At 49.4% G+C, this 24,354-nt stretch overlaps 1 protein-coding gene across 1 annotated transcript in view; it reads right to left on the reverse strand.

Moving 5' to 3' along the window:
• Positions 1 to 24,354, reverse strand: part of CLDN19 (claudin 19) — an 86,973-nt gene that overhangs the window by 26,591 nt on the left and 36,028 nt on the right. Inside the window, exon 3 of the mRNA XM_073316663.1 lies at positions 283 to 404. Within this exon, the coding sequence (XP_073172764.1) occupies positions 283 to 404 (122 nt within the window). The remainder of the gene's footprint in view (positions 1 to 282; positions 405 to 24,354) is intronic.

Genomic DNA, 24,354 nt, shown 5'->3' on the forward strand with positions numbered 1-24,354 from the left:
TCAAGGCTAGACGTGGGACTTAACGATGGAAGGGATGTATCAGGATCATTGGCAGCTGTGAACCATCAGTCCAGTACTTTCATGGGCTTGCCACAATTTTTGCTACATTGTGAAGTGTTCTCCAAATTTTAAGCTTGCATTTAACCTTAAGCTGATATCTATTTCTATGTAAGACACAGTTATGAAAATACATGCAGATGTGCTGTGATACTTCCTAAATTGAAGCAGCTCCTTAGTCACAGCACTGAACACTGAGCAAAAGGCTGTTCTTTTTCTGCTCACCTCCAAGCTATCATCAGCATTAACCATCCAGCAATCGGTGCAGGTGGCTATGACCAGGAAGAGGGTGGAGAGGAGACCCAGGCAGAAAGCCATCAGCTGGAAGATCACACTCATCTGGAACACTGCAGGACCCCAAAGCACAGTGGGTTGACATTGACACATCAGCCCTGAAGAGAGATGAACTTCCCCACCCTAGCCTGGCACTATTTATGCATCCTGATCCCCCAAACCAGGCACCAATACATTCCAGCCACACAAGCCGGCAGCATTTGTGCTGCCCACACAGTGCTGCTAACTCTGTTTAGAACCAGCAATGAACTCAAGAGATGGAGAACGAAGTCCTGGCTCAACTAAAGTCGATGGCAAAATTCCTCTTGATTTCCAGGCGGCCAGCAGTTCGCCCATTGTTTCCAGAACTGTAGTGCAGGATTACAAGGGATCCCTAATAGGCAAATGTCAAACAAAAGTTAGGTAAGCAATTCTCACAGCAAACTGAACACAGTCTCTGCACACAGAATGTGTTCAACAGGAACATTCCACTGCTTGACCAGTCCCCAACAACTTTAGGGGCATGAATGATTGTGGGCCTGTGCTTGGAGGGGGCGGGGATCAGTTGGTTAACCCATGTGGTTCCAGGTCTCTGCACAGGGGGAATAATGGGGTTAAACTACCTGCGGTCAGAGTGAGCGTAAGTAAGCGATAGGGGTATACGTTGTTCCACTGGAGAAGCAGAAGTGGACGAAAAAATGACGGAGGCCCATTTGAAATGGGAAAAGGCTCCTTTGGGGCTGTTTATCATTTCTAGGCTATGTAGCCCGTGGTTCTGGAATGCTACAAACATTTTCTTCTCTCAGCTGAAATTGATCATAAGCAGCATAATAGCAATATACCGGCTTTATTAAAACATAGATGGGTTCCTCTGTGTGTGTGCAAATGAATGCACGTGTTTATATGTGTACTGGGGTGTTTGTGCATACGTGTGCTCATGTGCATATTAAGAGGAGACAGGTTTTCATGGCCGAGTTAACTCAGGTGATCGGCACCTATGTCTCAGCACTTGCGTTAGCTTAGCGCCAGTGCCTGAGTCCATCGGAATGCTCTTGGACCCCATTCCAGCGCCCCAAAAAGGGCTGGAATGGTGTCTCATGGCACTTATGGGACTTCTGATCCTCGTGTTCCTGCATTGCTTGTGTGTAGCGCTCACCACTCCCTAGCACCCACAGTGCAAAGCCATACCGGAGTAATTGGGTCCTCACCAGGGCTGCACTCACCTGTGTGTGTTGCTAAGACTTCTGGGGACACATCCCATAGTTCTTTGTGCTGTAATAAGCTGAGTTGCTGTGACATTCTGTACCTTGGGAGAGGGCCCTGTAACTCCCAAATACCTCATTTATACATGAGTGTGATCTTGTATGTAAAGCATGCCTAGTAAGGTATCAGGGAAAAGTGATCTGTGATCTGCTGAAAGTCAGTTCTCTATCTATAGATGTGGATATCATTCATGCATATGAAGTTATGAGAATTGTGTTGTATGGGGGTCACTAAAACATGCTGTAAGTTGGAGAATCAGCCAGATATTAGCTCCTCAGAGGCAACAGCAAAGAAAATAGCCAACACCCGAGTAGGGTGTCAATCAACCCATCAACAACCATTGTCTACCAAGGGAGCGACAATACAATGACTCACTTCCATGAGGCCACACCAGAGGAATTGCTCAACCTTGCCATGAGACTCAGCAATGTCCCCAGACATGCCTGGACTTGTGTTTTCCAAGCACATGGACTGAGGGTGTAAAACAGACACAGTGGCCACATGCTGGGCCTTTCTCTTTCACCCACCCATGCTGCAAGCAATAAGGACATGCTGAAGACTCCATCTGAGGGGACTGGCCCAGATTTCAAGGGTGAAATCTGTGCACTATGAACTGCAATATCCAGTGGGGGTGAGAAAAACTGCTTAGTCTAGATGTTGCCCAGTCTAATAGTGTTGAGAATTTAGACTGCGTGCTTATATTTTATTTTATTTTGGTAACTAACTCTTGACTTTTTGCCTGTCACTTACAATCACTTAAAATCTATCTTTTGTAGTCAATAAATTTGTTTTACTCTTTATCTTTACCAGTGAGTTTGTATGAAGTGTGTTGTAAATTTGCTCAGGTTTTGCAAAGGCTGGTGTGTGTCCACTTTCCATTGATGAAGTGGTGAACCAATTAATAAATCTGCACTGCCCATCTTGAGCAATGCAAGATGGTATATTCCTGAGGTACAGAGCTGGGAGCTGGTTGGATTTGGTGCTAGTGCCTTTCTCTGTGTGATTCATGAGTGGCTCTGGAGCAATAGAGCTGGGTATGGGGCTCCATATTCTGTTGTGCTGAGTGATCACAGTGTCTGGAGGCTTTGCTGCTTGTCACTAGCAAGGCATTGTGAGAGAAAGCCCAGGCTGGAGAGATTTAAGGGGGCACAGTGGTCCCACAGTCCTAGGCTCCACTCCGGGGATCCCGTCACAGTTGCTCTGTGATTCTTTCCCCGTGAATAATGGGAGAAGTTGTCTGTCCTTCTAGGCACATACCGGGAATTGTGGGAAGGCAATGGAGGACTATCATCAGCACTCAAATGATTTAGCCTCAATGCAAAATGAGCAAGTTACCAGCCTGAATGAAAGCGGCACCTGAGCTCCGGCCTCTCCCCAAGCTGGACCAGCAAGTCCAGGTTGAAATCACCACTAAACTCACATCAGAAGGTTTTGTGTGTAGACAGGAGGAAAGTTAGAGGCAACACCCTACTAGGAGACCAGGCTAACTCTGCAGTGAAGACAGACCCATAGGCGGCGCATGAACCACTGGCTGTAGGATGACCTTTGGTAAATTGTTCCAATGGTTAATTACTCTCACTGTTAAAAATGTGCACCTTATTTCCTGTCTGAATTTGTCTGTCTTCAACTTCCAGCCATTTCATTGTGTTGTACCTTTTCTCTACAGATCTATCTTTGCTAGACTGAAGAGCCCATTATCAAATATTTGTTCCCCAGGTAGTTACTTATAGAATGAATCAAGTCACCCCTTAACCTTTACTTTGTTAAGCTAAATAGACTGAGATCCTTGAGTCTATCCTTAGAGGCATATATTCAAATCCTTTAATTATTCTTGTGGCTCTGAACCCAGTCCAACATCCTTCTTGAAATGTGTACACCAGAACTGGACACAGGATTCCAGTAGTGGTCACATCAGTCCCAAATACAGAGGTAAAATAACCTCCCTACTCCTACTCGGTATTCCTCCATTATGCAATGCATTAGCCCTTTTGGCCACAACGTCGCACTGAGAGCTCATGTTCAGCTGATTATCCACCAGATCCCCCAAATCTTTTTCAGAGTCACTGCTTTCCAGGAGAGAGTCCCTCATCCTGCAAGTGTGGCCGACATTCTTTGTACAGATGTAGATATTTACATTTAGCCATATTAAGATGCCTATTATTTTCTTGGGCCCAGTTTACCAAGCGATCCAGATTGCTATGAATCCATGACCTTTCCATTATTTACCACTCGCCCAACCTTTGTGTCATCTGCAAACTTCATCAGTGATGATTTGGTGGTTTTTTCCAGGTCATTAGCAAAACTGTTAAATAGCAGAGGGCCAAGAACTGATCCCTGTGGGACCCCACTGGAAACACACCCATGCGATGATGAGTCCCCATTTACAGTTACATTTTGGAACAATCAATTAGCGAGTTTTGAATCCATTTAATGTGTGCCATATTGATTTTGAATCTTTCTACTTTTTTAATCAAAACATCATACACTACCAAGTCAACCGCCTTACAGAAGTCTAAGTCTATTACATCAACACTATTACCTTTCGTATCCAAACTTTGTAATCTCAACAAAAAAAAAAGAAATCAAGTTAGTTTGACAGCATCTATTTTTCATATTTTCTCACAAAATGCCTCATTATCTGGGGGTGTTGCTGCATTCATGAAACTCATGGGGACCCTGGTGTGTGTACTCATGCAAACTTTATTTGAAGCAAGAAACTCAGGCAGGGGGCCCTAACAGAGATCATCAACTGACTGATTCCACACTCTGCAAATTCTCACAGCCCTCTAGTGCTATAAACAAAGGTGCAACTTCCTCTAAACACAACACTTACCGCTCCCTACTGCATGGGTCTGTTGATGCTCAAACTAGGGTTGGGCTTTTCGAAGCCACCTAGGGGCTTGGTTGGATCCATCCATCCCTTTCAGTAGGAAGTGGGCATCCAAATCCCTTAGGCACTGTAAGGGACTGCGGAAGACTTTGTTACAGCCTAGCCAGGGAACTTCTGCTTTCTCAAAGCCGCCCGGTCACTGTAGGACATGGAGAACCAACTTTAACTGGTTTTAGGCCGGTTTTGTCTGTCTTGCATGGCCTGTTGCCAGGTAGCGGAAAGCCCCCTTAGGGAAAAAAATATATATTTATGAGCTGTTTTCGTGTATTGCTTATTATGGCTCTCTGGTTGCCCCTTCATCGGACTCTGTCCCAGGCAAAGCTCCGGTGTGCTGGGTTCTCTGCTTCCGAGACAGCAACGCTTCAAGTCCCTGTTGCAGGTGTGTCACTAACCTTCAATAAAACCAATAACTCGCTGCTTAGCTGTATGTGGATTTCGTTTTCCAGAGTACCTCTGCTGGCCTGCGGTGCTTCCAACACCTTGGCCTAGAACATTTGGTGCAGCGAGCAGGGTACTTTGAGAAGCAATGCCACGTTGGCCGAAGGAAGGGGAAGTGGGGAAGCCGCCACTGTCCCTACAGCGCATACCAGGATGGTCCCCGACAGAGCGCTGGGGGCCGGTAGCACGGGTTATGGCCGGGTGGGCTGCCCCCATGGATTGGCCGGAATTTCAACAGGCTCCAGGAGTCATGCCTGTGCAGCTGGTTGAGGGGTTACAACGGTTATGGGGGAACCAGTGTTCTGGGACGGAATGGCGGGCGATGGGGGAGCTTGGGTGGCTCCTCCTGACCGCCGTCCGGGCCCAGGATGAGGAGTTGCTTCGCTTACAGCGAGCACAAGAAGGGAAGACTCAGGAATGCATGGCGCAGGCGGCGGCCTGTGCCGTGGCCCAAGAAGTCGTGACCTCCCAGGCGGAGTGCGCCCAGGAGCTAATGCGATGGTGTGAAGTGTTGGTTGCTCGGGTGGTGACCAGTGACCACCGCCCAGGTATGTGCGGTGACCACTGCCCCCTCTTGGGATCCCGAGACTTGGGATGGGAACATTTGGGACTCCTTGTCCCCCGTGGTGGCTCTGGCATGGCTGGTACGGGAGCTACGGGTGCAGGGAGGCACCCTGCAGCCAGAGCTCATACATACATTTAAAACAAGTGAGTTGCAGGAAATCATGAAGCCCGGGGAGAGCGTCATTCAGTGGCTCGTGCGGGTCTGGGACAATGCAGGCAACATGGTTCTGCTGCTCCCTTATGAATTTCAGCAATGGGGCGTTCTCTCACAAGACTCTCAGGTACATGCACAATTGGCGACCTCGCCACAGCCGCAGGACAAAGGGCAACCCATTGAAAGCCCCTCTTTGTACCGCTGGTTGGTGGCTGCAGTGAAGGCAGCCTACTCCTCGATGGGGGAATTGGAAGCACAGGCGTGCCCCTGGAAGACTGTTCCGGAGGGGGTGCAAGTCCTCCGCCAGCTGGGGATGGCCTGGGCTGTTGCCACAGGCAGAAAGGCAGGGCTGGACGACATACCAGTGACGAAATCGATAAAGGCTACCATTTTACGCCTGGCTCCTGATGAGTTAAAACCTTCCCTCCTAGCAGCTGTCCTGGCAAAGAACGGGCGAGTGGGGGATTTGGCAGCCACCCTTACGCAATTGGAGGCGGCCCTGGCGAGTGCTAGGCCGCGAGCCGTATGGGCTGTGAAGGGGCAGCAGGGCGGGGGGCAGGAGAAGGGGGTATTACGAGTGCCCCGGAAGACCTTGTGGCTAGATCTTTTGCAGGCTGGTGTCTCTCGCGAGGACAGTAATGGAAAGCCGACGGCGGACCTATACAAGCGCTGGCTGCAGTTGCCCCCTACGAAACGGAGTGCAGGAGGAAAAGGGGAGAAGAGTGTAGAATGAACCAAGCCGGCGGAGCCCTCTGCCCTGCCCGCCGAGTGGAAACTGCCACGCCCCTACTGAGGGCATGGCGGGTCCTCCGCCCTGTGTGTTGCGGCAGCCACACTCGGTAGAGAGGCGGGGGACCAATGCCCCTATGTACCCCGATCTGCTGGCCAAGGGGAGGCGTCCAACATGTCCTAGCATTGATAGACACGGGCACCGAAGTTACCATTTTGCACTCCGCTCAGGCCCAGGGCCGAGCCGCTGTGGTAAAAGGCCTCGGAGGAGCGGAAACTCCGGCATATGAGGTCACTGTCACCCTCACCCTGGGAAAGGCACCCCCGTTTTGGGCCACGGTCTTGGCAGCCGCGATCGGAGAGTATATACTAGGCATCTACGTCCTGCAAGGCCGCTCGGTGGATACCCAGTACTGTCTCTTCGTGTTTGGACATCCCTGGTATGTAAGCGCAACGCGGGTACGGGAGGTGCGGGCATTGACGATCCTGCTGGGTTCTCCCCGCTGGGAGCCCATAGTGCTGCCTTCCCCGACAGCCGTAGTCTCTAAAAAGCAGTATCACCTCCCTGGAGGGGAGGAGGAGATTACCCAGACCATCAGCGCACTATTAGAGGCCAAAGTCATTCGGCCTACCCTAAGCCCGTACAACAGCTCTCTGTGTCCTGTGCGGAAACCAGATGGAACTTGGCGCATGACGGTAGACTACCGCGAGTTGAATAAGGTGACCCCCCCAATTGACAGCTGTTGTACCGGACATGGTAACCTTGATTGAGCGGATTGCGGCGGCTGCCCTACCCTGGCACGCCGTCCTCGATCTCGCTAATGCCTTTTTCTCCATCGCCATCACTACCAGCAGTCAAGAGCAATTTGCCTTTTCATGGCAAGCTCGCCAATATACCTTTTGTGTTTTGCCGCAGGGCTGGAAACACTCCCCGACTATTTGCCACCAGCTGGTGAGTGCAGATCTTGCCCGTATACAATTGCCAGATACCACCCGTTGTTATCATTACATTGACGATGTGATGGTCCGGCCCCTCCCGTGAACTGGTGGTTGATGCATTGCATGCAGTCATCACTGGCCTGGAGGTGCGCGGATGGACTCTGAACCCGCACAAAATACAGGGCCCCACCCAGATGGTGGTCTTCCTGGGTATCATGTGGGCGGGCCCAGAACAACAAATTCCCCAGAAGGTGAGACAAACGGTGCAGGGGTATCCCCCGCTGCAGTCGAAGAAAGGGTTGCAAGCCTTCCTTGGTCTCCTCAGGTTCTGGCGCGCCTTTGTCCCCCACTTGGCTTTCCTCATGCAGCCCTTGCAGGCTTTAGTATGGAAGGCGGCGCCCTGGCAGTGGACGCGGAGCCATCAAACTGCCTTCGACCTGTGTAAAAAGCTCTGCTTACCCACGCACGGCTCCACACTCCACAGCCAGGGGTCCCCTTCGAGCTCGAAGTCACCACGGTAGCAGACGTGGCCTCTTGGGGGCTCTGGCAACAGGTAGGGGTCCAGCAAAAGGCACCTATCGGGTTCTGGTCCCGCGCGTTGAAAGGGGCGGAACCCAGGTACCCTCCTCTGGAAAAGCAAATTTTAGCCATAGTTTGGGCGCTGCAGGACATGGAGCGAGTGACAGGTCCCATGCCGGTTGTCATGCGCACACCTATCCCGCTAGGACGCTGGGTGCATGCGGAGCCGGCCCAAACAGACAGGGGTTGCACAGCTCGCAACCCACTTTACGTGGAAGCACTATTTGCAGCAGCATATGAATCATAGAATCATAGAATATCAGGGTTGGAAGGGACCCCTGAAGGTCATCTAGTCCAACCCCCCGCTTGAAGCAGGACCAATTCCCAGTTAAATCATCCCAGCCAGGGCTTTGTCAAGCCTGACCTTAAAAACCTCTAAGGAAGGAGATTCTACCACCTCCCTAGGTAACGCATTCCAGTGTTTCACCACCCTATGCTATTGGGCCGGCCCTCTCTTTCCATTCCCTATGCCTTGTTGTTGGGGGCTGTCACTTTTGAACATGTGCCGTCCCTCACTGATGAGCTGCCCCCCGTGGAAGACCCTGTGCCCTCCTCCCCGATAGAGGAGGCTCCCCCCGTGGAGCAGTTGTCCACTAAGGAACGAGAGTATGCATGGTTTACGGTTGGGTCAGCCTCCTACACAGCCCAAGGGGCCCGGCAGTGGCGGGCCGTAGCCTATGCCCCATATACTGATGTAGTTGCCATGGCGTGGGGAACGGCCAGCTCCAGCCAATGGGCCGAACTGCGGGCCGCTACCCTGGCGATCGAGGGCGACCCACCACGGGTTTATTTGTATACGGACAGCTGGGTACTGTATAAGGGCCTCCGGACCTGAGTGACGGCATGGGAGGCAAAGGGCTGGGAACTTGCGGGTCGGCCTTTATGGGGAACTACGCTCTGGCAACAATTACTGTGCTACGCCTGACAAGCCCCTTTGGCCGTGCGCCATGTGGATGCCCACACGAAGGCTAAAACCGCTGAGGCTCACTGGAGTGCGGCGGCTGATGACATGGCGCGAGGGGAGGTCTTGCAATTGGCAGAATGGTACCATGTAGAGGGGGGCCACCGAGGAGCCCGCGTGACGCAAATTGCGACCCTCCGCCAAGGCGCCTCTCTGCCCCGGCGGCGTGTCGGACTGTCCATGCCAGTTGTCTGGTTTGTTCTCGCCTGGCACCTATTGCTCTCCTGGGGCCAGCCGGTAAGATTCATCGAGCTACCAGCCCCTGTCAGGACTGGCAAGTGGACTACATTGGCCCCTTGCCTTCAGAGCGACGCTGGCAGTATGCCTTTACAGCCGTCGATACCTATACTGGCCTGTTATTTGTGTATCCGAGTGCGACCGCAGCCACAGCCACCACGATAGTTGTGCTCCTGCTACGGGACGCCACGCACCCTGCAGAGCAATCAAGGAACCCATTTTACGGCCCAGACCATTCGAACCTGGGCCGCAGATGTGGCAGTGGACTGGCATTACCATCTTCCGTATACGCCTACGGCGAGCGGCCTCATTGAACGCCTGAATGGGTTATTGAAGGACCAGATTCGCAGCCTTACCCCTACCCACATGCTGCGCGGTTGGTCAGGGGTACTGGAACAGGCTGTCTGGCTGTTGAATAATCGTTCCCTGGGCGCCCTTCCAGCGGCTGACCTTTCCCCCTATGGTACCTACCCACCTACGAGTTAGTTTACTCCATACACCGGGGGTGGTCGACCCAACGCAAGGCGTGGTAACCTTGTACGTGCCTCACCCCTTTGTCTTGCAGGCTGGACAAGCAGTAAGCCCCTGGCCCGCCCAGGCGCAACTGCAATGTGGGCCGCCCAGTTTGTTCTTTGTTACACCATTGGCCACAGGCGTGCACTTCTATCCACCGTACTGGTTGAGTGCAGACCCCTCGCTAGGCGCCCCTTCGTGCACCAGCGTGGTGACCCAACCTGTACAATGGGAGAGAGGGGAGGCCCTGTGTAAACTCTCTCCTTTACCTCCCGTAGGTCTGGAAACCAGCACCCTGAGCGAGACTGATTGGCACGTACTGGCTAACGTGTGGTGGACATTACTGCAGTGAGAACCACAAGCCGCTGTAGTCCTCACCACTGGGGAAGGATGGGCATACGTACTCCCGGAGGGGGAAGACCATCCCCGCATGGTCTCACTTTCCCGCTTGTCGCGACACTCCTTATAAGCACCGCCGCAGCCAGCTCCTCACCCGTGAACACCTGGCTGGTGCTGGCTCGCAGTGCTGTGAATGCGACGTCGTTTTGCCTACCGCATACATTCGCTGTGGGTGCGGTAATGGAGACCTGTTTCATCGGCGTCTCTGCAGCATCGACCCTGGTCCAGCACTGTTCCCTACTGAAGACAATTGATAAGACTTTTACGTATACAGACTTGTATGCATTGGGGGCAGCCCAATATAAACTGGACGCCTCTATGTATTCCTTTTGGCTTGCCAATGTAACGCTTGCCCCTTCTTGTATGTGGTTTGTAAATGCTACTCACGTTGGGGCGGACCTCACCAATGGAGACCTTATGTGGAATGAGAGTATGGAGATCTCCTTTGCATACGGGCATATGAAATTGCCTGCTGGGTGGTTTCTTTTCTGTGGCAGGCGTTCTTATTCCTACATCCCCGCCAATAGCTCTGGGAGCCCCTGCGCTCTTGGTCGGGTGGCCCCCCTTATTTTTCCGTCTCCCCCACAGGTGCCTGCCCGCCACTGGAGGGATGCCACCCCCCTTGGTTCCACCTGTAAATCGGATGTGACCCTATTCTCCGAGGCCGAAGCCGGGGCCCTGGCCTTTTCCTTGATTGGTATTCCTAGGCTAGTGATGCACAGTTAGCATGCGGCGGAGCACCTTGCCTGTGCCGTGGCAAAAGCCATCAGTCTGACCTCTGCAGTCCTCGCACTCCTCTCACATGAGTTGGGCGAGGTAGGCCAGGGTATGCTACAGAACAGGCTGGCTGTGGATTATTTACTCCTGCGCCACGGCCACCTGTGCCAAGAGTTTGCTGGCATGTGCTGTTTTAATGTAACCGATGCGGGGCCTTCCGCTGAGGCCAACTTATTGCGCCTCCGGAAGTTAGCAGAGGGCATCCACCAGCAGCAAGGGGATGCCTGGCTTTGGTCCTGGCTTTCCACCTTATGGGGGTGGGCAGCACATCTAGTCCAGGGCCTCCTTGTAGGCCTCATTTGCCTTATTAGCTTGTATTTTTGCTGTCTTTGTGGTCGTGGCTTAATGTCCCAATGCTGTGCGCGCTCCACCCATTATGCTTCCGCCTGGGCCCTGACGTCGCTTGAGAAAGTGAGGGGAGGAGTGTAAGGGACTGCGGAAGACTTTGTGATGGCCTAGCTAGGGAACTTCCGCTTTCTCGAGGCCGCCTGGTCACTGTAGGACATGGAGAACCAACTTTAACCGGTTTTAGGCTGGTTTTGTCTGCCTTGCATGGCCCATTGCCAGGTAGTGAAAAGCCCCCTTAGGGAAGTATCTAATTATATATTTATGAGCTGTTTTCGTGTACTGCTTATTATGGCTCGCTGGTTGCCCCTTCGTCGGACTCCGTCCCAGGCAAAGCTCCGGTGTGCTGGGTTCTCCGCCTCCGTGACAGCAACGCTTGGAGTCCCCGTTGCGGGTGTGTCACTAACCTTCCATAAAGCCAATAACTTGCTGCTTAGCTGTATGTGAGTCTCGTTTTCCAGAGTACCTCTGCTGGCCTGCGGTGCTTCGAACACCTTGGCCTAGAACAGGCACCTTTGGAAACCTACAGCCAAAAGTATGAGCCTCAAAATCTCTAAAACGTGCTAATGGGCCCTGAGTGTTCATGCCTCTCATCAGCTGTGGAGCGACCAGGAGTTTACCCTTTCTGGTGGGAAATGGTAACGTATCTGCTAACAGGCACAAACAAGCCCACTGAGGGAGGCATATTATTATATATTCGCAGATGTCCAAGCTTCTGAGGTCGGTTTGGGTGCCACTTTTGCAATTATTCCCTTCATGAACCACAAGCAGGGTTTGAACCTGGGGCATTCAACACTACCCCACAGACACCTTGAGCTAGCTGTGTTTCTTTGTCATTTCTAGGGGTTTCGTTACTTATCAGTCATGGATTCTGGGGTTCTGGGCCAGACACCAACTGCCATTGGTTTCCCTTCCTAGGTAAGGTGGGCCTTCTGGTTGGGGGACAGGAGGCTGAAGGCATTAGGCATGACCCCAGAAGGGAAAGGGTTTAGGCCATAATACCACATATGGTACAGCATCATTTCCTGTGACATCATGTCTGGTGACATCACTTCCAGTTATGTCATCAGCCTAATCTTATTTCTTGACCAATCTTTTATCTCATCCATCAATCTCATTTCAACACAAGCTAGGGTCCACCATTGCATTCTAAGCCTCAATTTGTGGTCACTAACTTTCTTAGAATCATAGAATATCAGGGTTGGAAGGGACCTCAGGAGGTCATCTAGTCCAACCCCCTGCTCAAAGCAGGACCAATCCCCAATTAAATCATCCCAGCCATGGCTTTGTTAAGCCTGACCTTAAAAACTTCTAAGGAAGGAGATTCCACCACCTCCCTAGGTAACGCATTCCAGTGTTTCACCACCCTCCTAGTGAAAAAGATTTTCCTAATATCCAACCTAAATCTCCCCCACTGCAACTTGAGACCATTACTCCTTGTTCTGTCATCTGCTACCACTGAGAACAGTCTAGAGCCATCCTCTTTGGAACCCCCTTTCAGGTAGTTGAAAGCAGCTATCAAATCCTCCCTCATTCTTCTCTTCCATAGATTAAACATCCCCAGTTCCCTCAGTCTCTCCTCATGTGTTCCAGTCCCCTAATCATTTTTGTTGCCCTCCGCTGGACTCTTTCCAATTTTTTCACATCCTTCTTGTAGTGTGGGGCCCAAAACTGGACACAGTACTCCAGATGAGGCCTCACCAGTGTTGAATAGAAGGGAACGATCACGTCCCTTGATCTGCTGGTAGTGCCCCTACTTATACATCCCAAAATGCCATTGGCCTTCTTGGCAACGAGGGCAAACTGTTGACTCATATCCAGCTTCTTGTCCACTGTAACCCCTAGGTCCTTTTCTGCAGAACTGCTGCCAAGCCATTCAGTCCCTAGTCTGTAGCGGTGCATGGGATTCTTCCATCCTAAGTGCAGGACTCTGCACTTGTCCTTGTTGAACCTCATCAGATTTCTTTTGGCCCAATCCTCCAATTTAGCTAGTTCCCTCTGTATCCTATCCCTACCCTCCAGCGTATCTACCTCTCCTCCCAGTTTAGTGTCATCTGCAAACTTGCTGAGGGTGCAATCCACACCATCCTCCAGATCATTTATGAAGATATTGAACAAAACCGGCCCCAAGACCGACCCTTGGGGCACTCCACATGATACCGGCTGCCAACTAGACATGGAGCCATTGATCACTACCCGTTGAGCCTGACAATCTTAGTCACGCTTTGGGACTAGTATGTCTCTTGCTTGTTCTCAGGCAAACTGTGGCTTGTTCCAGGAAACTTTGAAGAAAATCTCTTCAGCAATTTGAGTTATGTGAGCACAAAAAAAATCAATCTCTAAAAGAAATGTTCAGTCTTTGTTTGCGCTCGGATAGCTCAAAAACAAGTTAGTTTCAACATCCAAGTCTTGGCCTGGCATAGCTGTTGGGTGGGATGCCAGCTTTGCTGTGTTTGAAAACATTTTGTCAAGAAATAATGAAGTTAGAATTGATTAAAAATTGCATACCATGAGAACAGCAGCACTTTGTATTCCTTAAAGGAAAAGTCCAGGGACAGTGCAAAATGCCAGACCCAGACAATCTTGCATCAGTGGCAGGGGAATCAGACTTACTTTGAATGAACATTGTTTAATCAATCCTAAAAAGAATGTGAAACATACTCATCCTATGGACCCAGTCATCCATCCGGTCAGTCTGGCCTATCTATCTCGGGTAGTTTATTCTAAAGCACTCAAAGTAAGAGAGTACCACATGTTCCTGTGGAGAGGACGAGCAGAGATGGAAGACTTTTCTCTCTCTTATTGAGTTCAGTGAGAGGGGAGCAGCTAGCTCTGAGTGCCGACTTAAGGTTTTTACAGTTTTTTGCAGGTTTACTCATTTATTTTTGTTTACTCATTAGAGACAACAGGAGTCTGAAATCTGCACAAGATGAACCCCACCCGATCCAGCAGCCTTCAACTTCCTGATGGGGAGTTCCAAAGAGGATGGAGCTCGGCTGTTCTCAGTGGTGGCAGATGGCAGAACAAGGAGCAATGGTCTCAAGTTGCAGTGCGGGAGGTCTAGGTTGGATATTGTAGTAGGGTTACCATACGTCGACATTGCCTTTTTTTGATCCCCGTCCTCAGTCCAGGATGATTTTTCAGATAAGAGGCAATGGTTTAGGTTGGATATTAGGGAAAAAAAATTTCACTAGGAGGGTGGTGAAGCACTGGAATAGGTTACCTAGGGAGGTGGTGGAATCTCCATCCTTAGAGGTTTTTAAGGCCCGGCTTGACAAAGCCCAGGCTGGGATGATTTAGCTGGGGTTGGTTCTGTTTTGAGCAGGGGGTTGGATGAGAAAACCTCCTGAGGTCTCTTCCAAATCTTGTATGATTCTATTATTCTATTATCCCCTTCAAGGAGATCTCCTGAAGGTCCCCCCTTTACCTGCAGAGTGACTGTTTATCACCAGGGCCAAGGGCAGCTGGGAAGAGGTGTCCCTGCCCTCTACTTTCTCTTTAGTTTCACTGAAAGCAAGCTAGTGATGTCAATGTGCCAGTCCTATTTCCCATTAGGCTCCTGGGGTCTCCTCCCTGGCAGCTTGGAAGTTTCTTTTAGCTCACAGTCCTGCAGGAAAGAGGGAAGCAGCCCATAGGACCATTCCTCTGGAAGCAGCAGAGCACTTAGTCGGTGACAGTCTGTGACCCGCACTTCCTGGGGATTTCTCAGTCATGGGGAATAACCGTGATCCCTGATCCTCCTCATGAATGGGGCTCAGTGGGCAGGTGACCTGGGCCAGCTGTTGGCAAAGGATAGGCCCAGTGAACCAGGCAGAGCATGGATCAGCGGCTGTACACACATAAACACCAGCTAATGCACACACGTGTGGCATCAGAGAGAGAGAGAGAGAGAGACCCCAGGATGTTCAGCTAAAGGAGAATGCCCATCACCCGTAGCGCTAATGCCCACCCTGAGAGGGAGACATGGTGCCTTGTACAGTGCTCTATCAGTGGGACTCTGAGTAATGCTGCTACTAATTAATAGTAACCTTAAGACTATCAGGCAATATTCCATGCAGCAGATTGATGTGGTACATGTGCCCTCCCTGCCCTGCACACACCCAGCTGGCCAGGCACATTGGCCAGGCACATGTTCCCGGTAGACCTATAGGGTACAATAGCTATTGTTAAGAGTGGCTGTTTTACATGTTCAATGCTGTGACACCCCCCGGGGGAAAAGATTCCTAAATCCTCAGTACCAAGGCTCCTGCCTAGGCACCACCTGAGGCAGTGCGAGTAACAAACCTGCCAGGGCTTTGTATAACAGGATTAGGCAGTGCAAGGAATAGCATGTTTGGTACAGAACAGGAGAGGCCAGGCCATGGTGCTGTTAAACTGACTCTTGGAACGTAAACAGGCTCAATAGCCCCATTCAAAGGAATTGACTATTGCCTAACCCTCTGAAATGTACGGGCCTTGCTGTGCAATAGCCTGCTTACAGGAGACTGCTAGGAGGGCACAGAGACTGTGGTCGGGGACTCTGCACTTGCCCAAGACACACAGGCTGATTGTGCTATGAAGAGAAGGCAGAACATGGTGAGTGAAGGTGTGGCTGGCTGGGCATGGTGCAAACAGCAGTGTAGATCAGGGGAATGGGACGACTGTTGCCACTCACTCACTTCCAGTGCTCCCCATCCCACGGTATTTTGCTGTATTGATCAGATGAGGATTTCCCAATGAAAAAGCCATGTTCTCTAGTAGTGAGGCATTGACAAATCTACTGGAACATGCTTGTGGAACAATGCACAGGCAAAGGGGTACCCTGTGTGGAAGTGGACAGAAAAAAAGGAAAAGAGAAAAGGCAAGAGGGAGACAGTTGGGAAGAGATTCCTAAGAGGCTAGTTGAAGTGCTACTTGCAGCAATGTGGAGAGAAATGTGTGCTGCAGGATGATCATACGGTCTACTCCAACAGCCAGTCCTATTCTACCCAGATTTGATCAAACAAAAGAATGTTGAGTGTAAGGTACAGGAGAGAAAAATGTGCACAGCTAAGAGTGGTTGTTTGAGTGTCTTGTTGTTAAAATACTGAACAGGGGCTCAGGACACCAGAGTTCAATTCCTGGCTGTGCCACACAGTCCTTCTGTGACCTTGGGCAAGTCACTTAGTATCATACCACCCCACCCCCTCCCATATCGTGATCACACTTAAGATACCACTAAAGGACTGTGGGAGGGGACTTAAAAAGTCAAAAGAAAGAGTGGGGCATGATGTCTGGAAAGCAGTGCATCTGAGAAAGATCCTGAGGTCATAGTATGTAGGAAGCAAAATATGAGCTTGCTGTGAGATGCTGTTTTTATTGGGGGTGGAGTATGTGTGTGAAATCACACACTTGGTAGGGTGACCAGATAGCAAGTGTGAAAAATTGGGACAGGAGCTGAGGGGTAATAAGAGCCCATATTAAAAAAAGCCCATCCCTATAAAATCGGGACATCTGGTCACCCTAACACTTGAAGATGTAGCACCATGGTTTGTTAAGAATGGAGGCAAAACTAGTGAAAAAAAGTTGGATACAGCAATAATTCCAAGTTTGGAGGATAACTGTCAGGAAAGGTGGAGGGAGCTAGAGGAGAAGGGTCACAGGAGACATGAGTCAGGGTGTGCGGATGACAGGCTATAAACCCTTTGGGGAATAACATGAATAAAGCCCTCAGGGGGATGAGGTGCAATGGCCTGAAGAGGAAGAAGGAAAGTTAAAATGTGTTGAACGGTAAGAACAACTGAGCCATAGAATAGATTCCAGGGTTGGCCAGTGAGTCGTCATCACTGCAGAGGTTCTACATGTGGCTGGATAAGGATGGAGTGAGGTGAGAGTCCTGCATCTCCTTTAGCCTGGTGTCTATGGTGTCTGACATTCCCGCTGATCGCATGTGTACAGCGTTCTGCTGCAAGCATAAAGGAAGTGACAGGAACTGGAGTCCAGACAGTGAATTCCCAGAATTTTCCGTCCTCTGCCTACCCCAAAGGAAAAAACCCTCCCAAATCACATGAGCCACCCTGATATCTGCCTCATGCAAGACAGCCCAGAATAGTGCAGGAACCACTGCATCCGGGTGAATTGGACCAGCTCAGTCCAGATCAACAACAGGCACTTCCATTTTGAGGCTGCACTGTGATGCTCCAGAGCCTCAGCTTTCATTTTAAAGAGGAGGTCTTCAGCCCTGGTGGTTATAGAGAAACCTTTCAAATGTGTCCCACAGCTCTGCCCAGTGCACAAGCTACCCCCTGCCACTGGCCCACCTCCTTCTGCTGCAGCTCAGGGGCTAGCATCTCCCCCGCCCTGTTCAGACCCTCTAGCCTCACCCAGTGCAGCAGATGACCCAGCCCTCATCCTGGCCCCTCACACAGAAGGCACCTAAACTGCCTAACACCCAAGCTACCCAATAAAACAAAATAGCAGCATTAACCCTTACAGGCCAGTAAAGGTGAGCTCGCACTCTGCAGGCCCCTGCCAGTGAACTTGTATGAGGTGGCGGAAAATCCTGGCCCTACTCACTGGCAGCATTTCTGCAAGAAACACAAACACCTTTGGAAGCTGCCAACAGATTAACAGGAGCAACTGGTTGCCTGCTAGACACTGACATTCATTTTTATGTTCTCTGAGTCTCTTAAAGTCCAGTTGACTGTATTTTATCCAACCTGGGTTTATCACAGTACCAGCTGCAGGGGACAGGTTACCCGGATATTACCTCACCCATCTTCTCCCTGTATTATCCTGGGACCATCATGGCTACAAAAAGACTGCAAACAACACCCGAAGGGTAAGTCCGTTTTGTACCTCTGAGAACCCTGTGGGGCTGCTCATTGCATGTCTTGAGCTGAATCCCCCGGTGATAATCCAGACTCAGTTCGCTTGAGGAGTAAGCAGAAGAGCCGAGAGTGTTCACTCACTGATATAACAATGTGATCTGCAATGGATCTCCAAGAGCTCCATTCTTAGCATCCATTCCAGTGTATGAGACAGTATGTAATAACTCATTGTAACGGGAAACAAACTGCAAGGCAAATCTTGTTAATTCAGCTGACTCCCTTATGATTGAGCAGTCTTGCTTTATGTTTGACTATGAAAACTGGAAGTTAATTAACACATGTTTAATTCCCAACGTTAACACAAGTTTAATTCCTTGCCGATCTCTTATGTGAAGCTGCTGTACATTTTATCCCAACCCCACCAATGTCATTAAAAGCCATACAAAGACCTTAGACTTATGCAAGATTGCCTGAGAGTAACTGACAAAATAGAGGTCAGGGAAGAGGATGGGAGGGCTAACCCAGACTTGTCCTGCTGACAGTAATGCCCCCCTTAGCAATGAAGAGGAATTTAAGAGGTTACCTTTACTGTGCTCAAGTCAGACTCATCCTTGTTGTTCCCTGGAGGAGGGAATGGAGAAATACCCACAGACTAGGGTAAGAGAATTTGTTTCAGAAAGTTGTAAAGGTAAAATGAGTTTGATCCAGAAGAATCAGTTGGGGGCCTGGAATCACCTGACTGAGTCTGGAGAAAGCAGAGCCCCCCTGGGACAGGCAGCACTCAAAGCCAACACCCGGGTTAGACCATTTTAAGTTTTTCCAAGTCATGTCAGATGTGCTTTGCATTGTAAGATGTGACGTGCAGCCTTGTAATTAAAATGGTAATGGGTCAGAAATCAAGTGCCATGTCCATGTGCCGGTGTCCACAGGAGCTGGCTGGTGGTTGTGGGGAGACATCACGCTTGCTAGGTAGGGTAGTCTCAGCCCTGAGTTAAAATCAGGGCATTCTTCATTTCACCATCATTGCCCTTTATTATTTTTAAGTGCTCCAAAGCGTATTAGATATTGAGATCCAGTGCAAGAGGAAGAAAGACAAGGCCACAGCCCTGAGGGGCTTCCAGTCCAATGTAAGAGATGAGTCAATGTGACATTGGCAGGGCACAGGAGGAGGAAGGATAAAGATTATAACCATAGGAGTTAATGGAGTCTCAGTTGCAGAGTCATAGATTTTAAGACCAGACGGCACCAGTCCGACCTCCTGCATAGCCCAGGCCATACAGTTAAGGCGTGTTCCCATCTTGGGATCACGTACAGATGTTATGTTTATTGTAGTTGCCATCTCGTTTGTGAGCATTAGACAAGGATGTGAGCGTGAGGGAGGGTCTGAATTGGGAGAGGCAAGTGTCATGCTCTGAATCAGCTAATTACTCTTTCTCCAAATTGTTAGGTGCCACTTGCACCAGTCAACAAGCGTGTGACTCAAAGGGGCATTGTCAGCTCACCTTAGTATTCAAAACCAAAATCTGCATTTTCAAGCACCACTTAAGGCTGCCGGGTGACAACACTGCGCTTCCCTCTCAGTGCTATTTGCGTGGCTCCCATCACTGCAGGATCTGAGCGCCTCGGCATCTTCCTTATATTTCCTCTCACAGCGCCCTGCAAGATAGGGAAGTGTTGTTACCCCATTTACAGATGAGGAACTGAGCCACTAAGCCTGCAACAGGACAGAGCAGGGTATCAAAAGCTGGGCTCTTAAGTCTCAGGCTAGTACCCCATGCCACCGTGAACATCCTTCCTCTCCCCTGATAAAGCCCAAGCATTTCTGAGTGAGGAACTGGAGAAGGTTCGCACAAAAGATGAATGCCTCATAAAAATCTTAAATCTCAGGGAAAACTTCCTAACAGTAAGTCCAGTAGGACAACAGTCCAGACACCTATGGAGGTTGTGGAAGCTCCTTCGCTGGAGGCTTTCAAAAGGAGTCTGGGTAGCCAACTGTCTTGGATGCTTTAGACACAACAAAACCTGCATCTCAGCAGGGGGCTAGACTAGATCACTGTGTGAGACAGGTTCCCCCCAGGGTGCAACCTGGAACTGGGGTACCACTGAGCCCTCTGACTCACCAGCCAGGGCTCCCTCTCACACTGTGCTGCTGTGACAAGCTGCAGACTGCTCCTGATCCTACACTCCCACCAGCATTCACAAAGGCAGGGACACATCCAGCTGTAGTTACCGGCAGGCTCTGGCCAGCCATTGTATGAACCAAGAATAGAGATGCTACAGCCAAAATACCTGCAGGTCCCCAACCTAGGACCCCAGAGCTGTACCATCCTGCCCTGGTAAAAGCTTGAACAGTATGAATTTATTATTTTGTCCGCCCCTCCCTCGATGTGAAGAGGACGATGCACAAGCCCTTGTTAAGTGAGCTGAAATTTTTCACCAAACACTTCACTCAAAATCACACTGGTTAAGATAAAACATGAAACAAGTTTATTAACTAGAGAATGGTTGATTTTAAGTGACTAGAAACCAATCACAGCAGAAAATTAAACAAAAACTCAATCTAAGACTTTTATAAATTAGATCTGATTTGTATAAGCAATATCTCACTCTGGCTGATGATACAAGCAGTCCACCAAGCTTCCATACACAGGCTAGAAATCCCTTTAGCCTGGGACCAGCGTTTTCCCCAGTTCAGTCTTTTTTCCTTAGGTGTTTTCAGGTATTCTCTTGTGTGGGAAGTGAGGCCAAGAAATGATGTCAGACCCCATCTTTGATAGTCTTCCCATATGGTGGGAACCCCTTTGTTCTAAGCTAAGTTCCCAGCCCAGTTTGTGGAAAAATACAGGTACCAAAATGGAGTTCAGTATCATGTGATGTGGTCACATGCCCTGGGCATGCCTCGCTGAGTCACAGCAGCCACTATCCCTAGCCTGTTGAAATGTCCCCATATGTGGACAAACCTTTTCCATGGCCACTGCCTTTGTTGATGGGCTATTATCACTGTCTAGCTTCTTTATTGTTGTACCTGAACAACTAGTTGTGGGTGTTACCCAGAGCAAGCACATTTGAAATGAAGATACATAGTCAATATTCATAACTTCAGATACAAAAACGATACATGCATACAAATAGGATAATAATATTCAGCAAATCATAACTTTTCCATTAACACCTCACTTGACATATCTTGTATAAGGTGCATCATAATTATGGCATAATAATATCGTAATCATACCACTATGATGAATATGGGGTGCAGTGTCACATAGTGTTTCTAATGGTGCCGGTCCCTGAGATCTCCAATGGTTTTGGAAGGCAGCAAGCTGGTCCCTGGTATCTAAAAGGTTGAGAAACACTGGACTAGGTGATGCTTGCAGTCCCTTCTAGCCCTTTGGTTCTATGAAATAGGTGAGTATGTTGGTATCTCAGCCCCAGCTGGGTAATGATGTTGAGCTTTCATCAATAAGGGTTATGGTGAATAATACAAGATTATAATAATGTTGCCCCTTGGCCTGAGCCAATATTTTGGCTTTGCTTGGTTCTGTAAGGAGGAAAAAAGAAAAAGAGCCAGATATTTCTTCAGTGCAATCTTGTTTATTTACAAAGAATGTACAAAAACCTGAACACAGGAGGACCAAACAACAAAAGGCAGTTTCTTTGCTCACAATTTTCTAAACCTGCCCTAAATTCTTTGACTCAGATTCAGTGCCTCCCACTAACCTGCTCTTTGGACTAAGTATTCCAGGCTATTCTGAAGGCCAAAGAGGGCAGTCTTCCAGCCATGAGGTTTTGACACAGAAGCACCTCTAGTTTCCAATTACTATTATTGACCATTTATATGCATGCCCTGAACCGGCCGGAGAGTCAGCTGTGCATGGTGTTGTATGTATTGAGGCAGACACAACCCTGGTCCTGAACAGGTGACAGTCTAAGGACTTGCCGAGATGGACAATGGAGCAGCAACGCAGCTGTGGTGCTAAGCTAATGGGAGAGGTCCTCCTGTCGGCCTAGTACTCCACCTCCTCCACCACTGGGGGTCGGTTGATTTAACTGCATCACTCGGGGTGTGGATTTTCCATACCCCTGAGCGATGTATTTACACCTACATAATTTCCTAGCGTTGACCAGGCCTTATAAAATAGTGGCAATTTCTTAAATATGTCTTAATTCCTGTGCTTGAAAACTGCCTCACGCACAAGCCAGTGTCAAAATCAACCTGTTCCAGTGTCTATATGGTGATATGATTTCTCAGGCTGGCAGAGGAATACTAGGCAAGTTGACATACTTGACAGATTTTTCCAAAAGGAGCCATTTCCCAGTCATTAATCTCCATAAATCCTTATTTTGCTTATTCAAAAATTGTCAAGGTGTCAATGAGGAGATTAATCTGAAAAACAGAAGGCAGAAGGATTTCTATTTTTGAAGGTAGAAGGAGGAATAAAATCAGCTCCCCATGATAAGCCACATGTCTGTGGACGGGGGCCTAAAACCCAGCTCCTCCTTAATACAGAGAAGGGGTTTAAACAGCAGCTCCCTACCATTGCACTGTTGAGTCCAGGGTTCGCTACTTACAGAAAAAGCCCACAGTAGCTAGTACATTTTGGACATACATTTAGCTAAAGTACACTCTTCATGCACAGTAAGTGTTACCCACAGTTGGGCCAACTCGTAAGCTTAGGGAGGACGAATGATCCACCAGGGTTTGGCAGAAAGCAGCACATTTATTATACTGATAGCTAAGCTCCAAGGAAGGGGGGAGGGTCACTCTGACACTCGCATACTCACACTCCCAGGACAGGCACAGCACTGGAGATGTCAGGATCCTTCAAGGTAAGTGTATGAAGGTAAGTCTCCCGAGGCACAGTGGAATGCAACGCAGCAAGCCACTGGCCAGGCGGTCCCGGCGAAGGGCCTTCACAGGAGGTAGAAGCTTGGGAGTGCACACCCTTGAGCACATGGCCCCTTTTAAGGACCTACTCCTTATGGCCAGCTACTAGAGATGACTTGGACACGTCTGGTTGGTCACACTCCACATCAGGCAGTGTCCATGCAGTGTCCGTGCACTGGGTGTGTGATCGCTGCCTAATTAGAGTGCCAAACACCTCCTGGACTTGGGAGCTCTTCTGATCTTCCAGTTGTTCAGCCAGCCCATTCCTCCCACAAGCATTCCAGGGGGAGGGGGAAAGCCACTTCACAGGTATTCAGAGAGGGAGAGGAGACAAAAGGGGGGGAAAGTGTAACAGACCTTTTGATCATACAGGTTTTCAGAGCATAGTCATACAGAGGTACAGATCACTGCTGCTCCTACAACACTGCACAGGTGTCCACTCGGGGACCACAGAGCAGCTAATGCACCTTAAATTCACACTCCAGCTTCCTGTGCATTAACGTCCCCCATAGACAAGTCCTCATTCTCACTCTCTGTCCCAATGCCTATTTAGTTAGTTAAGTATTTCATACTCGGTGGAACAGCTTTCATAGGAGAGATTGCAACCTACGCTGGAATATCACAGTCCGCAGTGATTACCACAGGCCAGTGATTTGGGTACTCATCTGCTAATCAGTAAACCTGGGTTCAAATCCCTTCTCCATATCAGGCAGAGGGGGGAGTTAAACTGGGCTCTCCAACAGCCTGGGTAAGTGTCCTAACCCCTGGGCTAAAGATTATTACAGGGGGGAGGAGTCCCCGTCCTGGCCATTTTGGGTGGCATTAGAAAGGCACTGCAGCTTTTCTCACAAGAAATGGCTTGTGTGTGTAACTCCAGGTGAGGGATCTTGGCTGTGAATCCCTAGGAGAGCAAGGTGCCTCCTTCCAGCCTGACCTTAGACACCTAACTCCCAGTGAGGGAGGGAGCTTGGGATCCGTCCTTCTCCATGGCATCTGTTACTGCCCAGTTTAGGCAGATACTTAGGCATCTCCCCACCATACGCTCACTTTTGTGGATCCCATTCTTAGGCACCTCTTTCTCCCCATCCATTGCATAAGGAGCCTAGTGCCTAATTCACAGTTTGTGGAGTCTACTGGCTAGATAGGCTCAGTTTTTTAGTAGAGAATTCAAAGAAGATAATGTAATTAATGCCAATCAACATGGATTTATGGAAAACAGATCCTGTCAAACTAACCTGAGATCTATTTCTGATGAGATTACAAATTTGATTGACAAAAGTAATAGAGCTGACGGAATATATTAAGGCCTTGTCTACACTACACAGTTTTGTTGACAAAAGTCAGCTTTCGTTGACAAAAAAGTGTAGGGATACACACTGCAATGCTCCTTCTGCCAACAAAACTCTCCTGCTTTGCTAAGAAAATAAAACCACCTCAACAAGAGACACAGACCTTTTTGCAGCAAAGTTATATTGACAAAGTGACAGTGTAGACACTGGGCTTGGTTTTATCGCTGTAAATGGCCTCCAGGAGGTGTCCCACAATGCCCATCTTGACCGC

The sequence above is a fragment of the Lepidochelys kempii genome, chromosome 18 (assembly GCF_965140285.1).
Source record: "Lepidochelys kempii isolate rLepKem1 chromosome 18, rLepKem1.hap1, whole genome shotgun sequence".
Taxonomy (NCBI): domain Eukaryota; kingdom Metazoa; phylum Chordata; order Testudines; family Cheloniidae; genus Lepidochelys; species Lepidochelys kempii.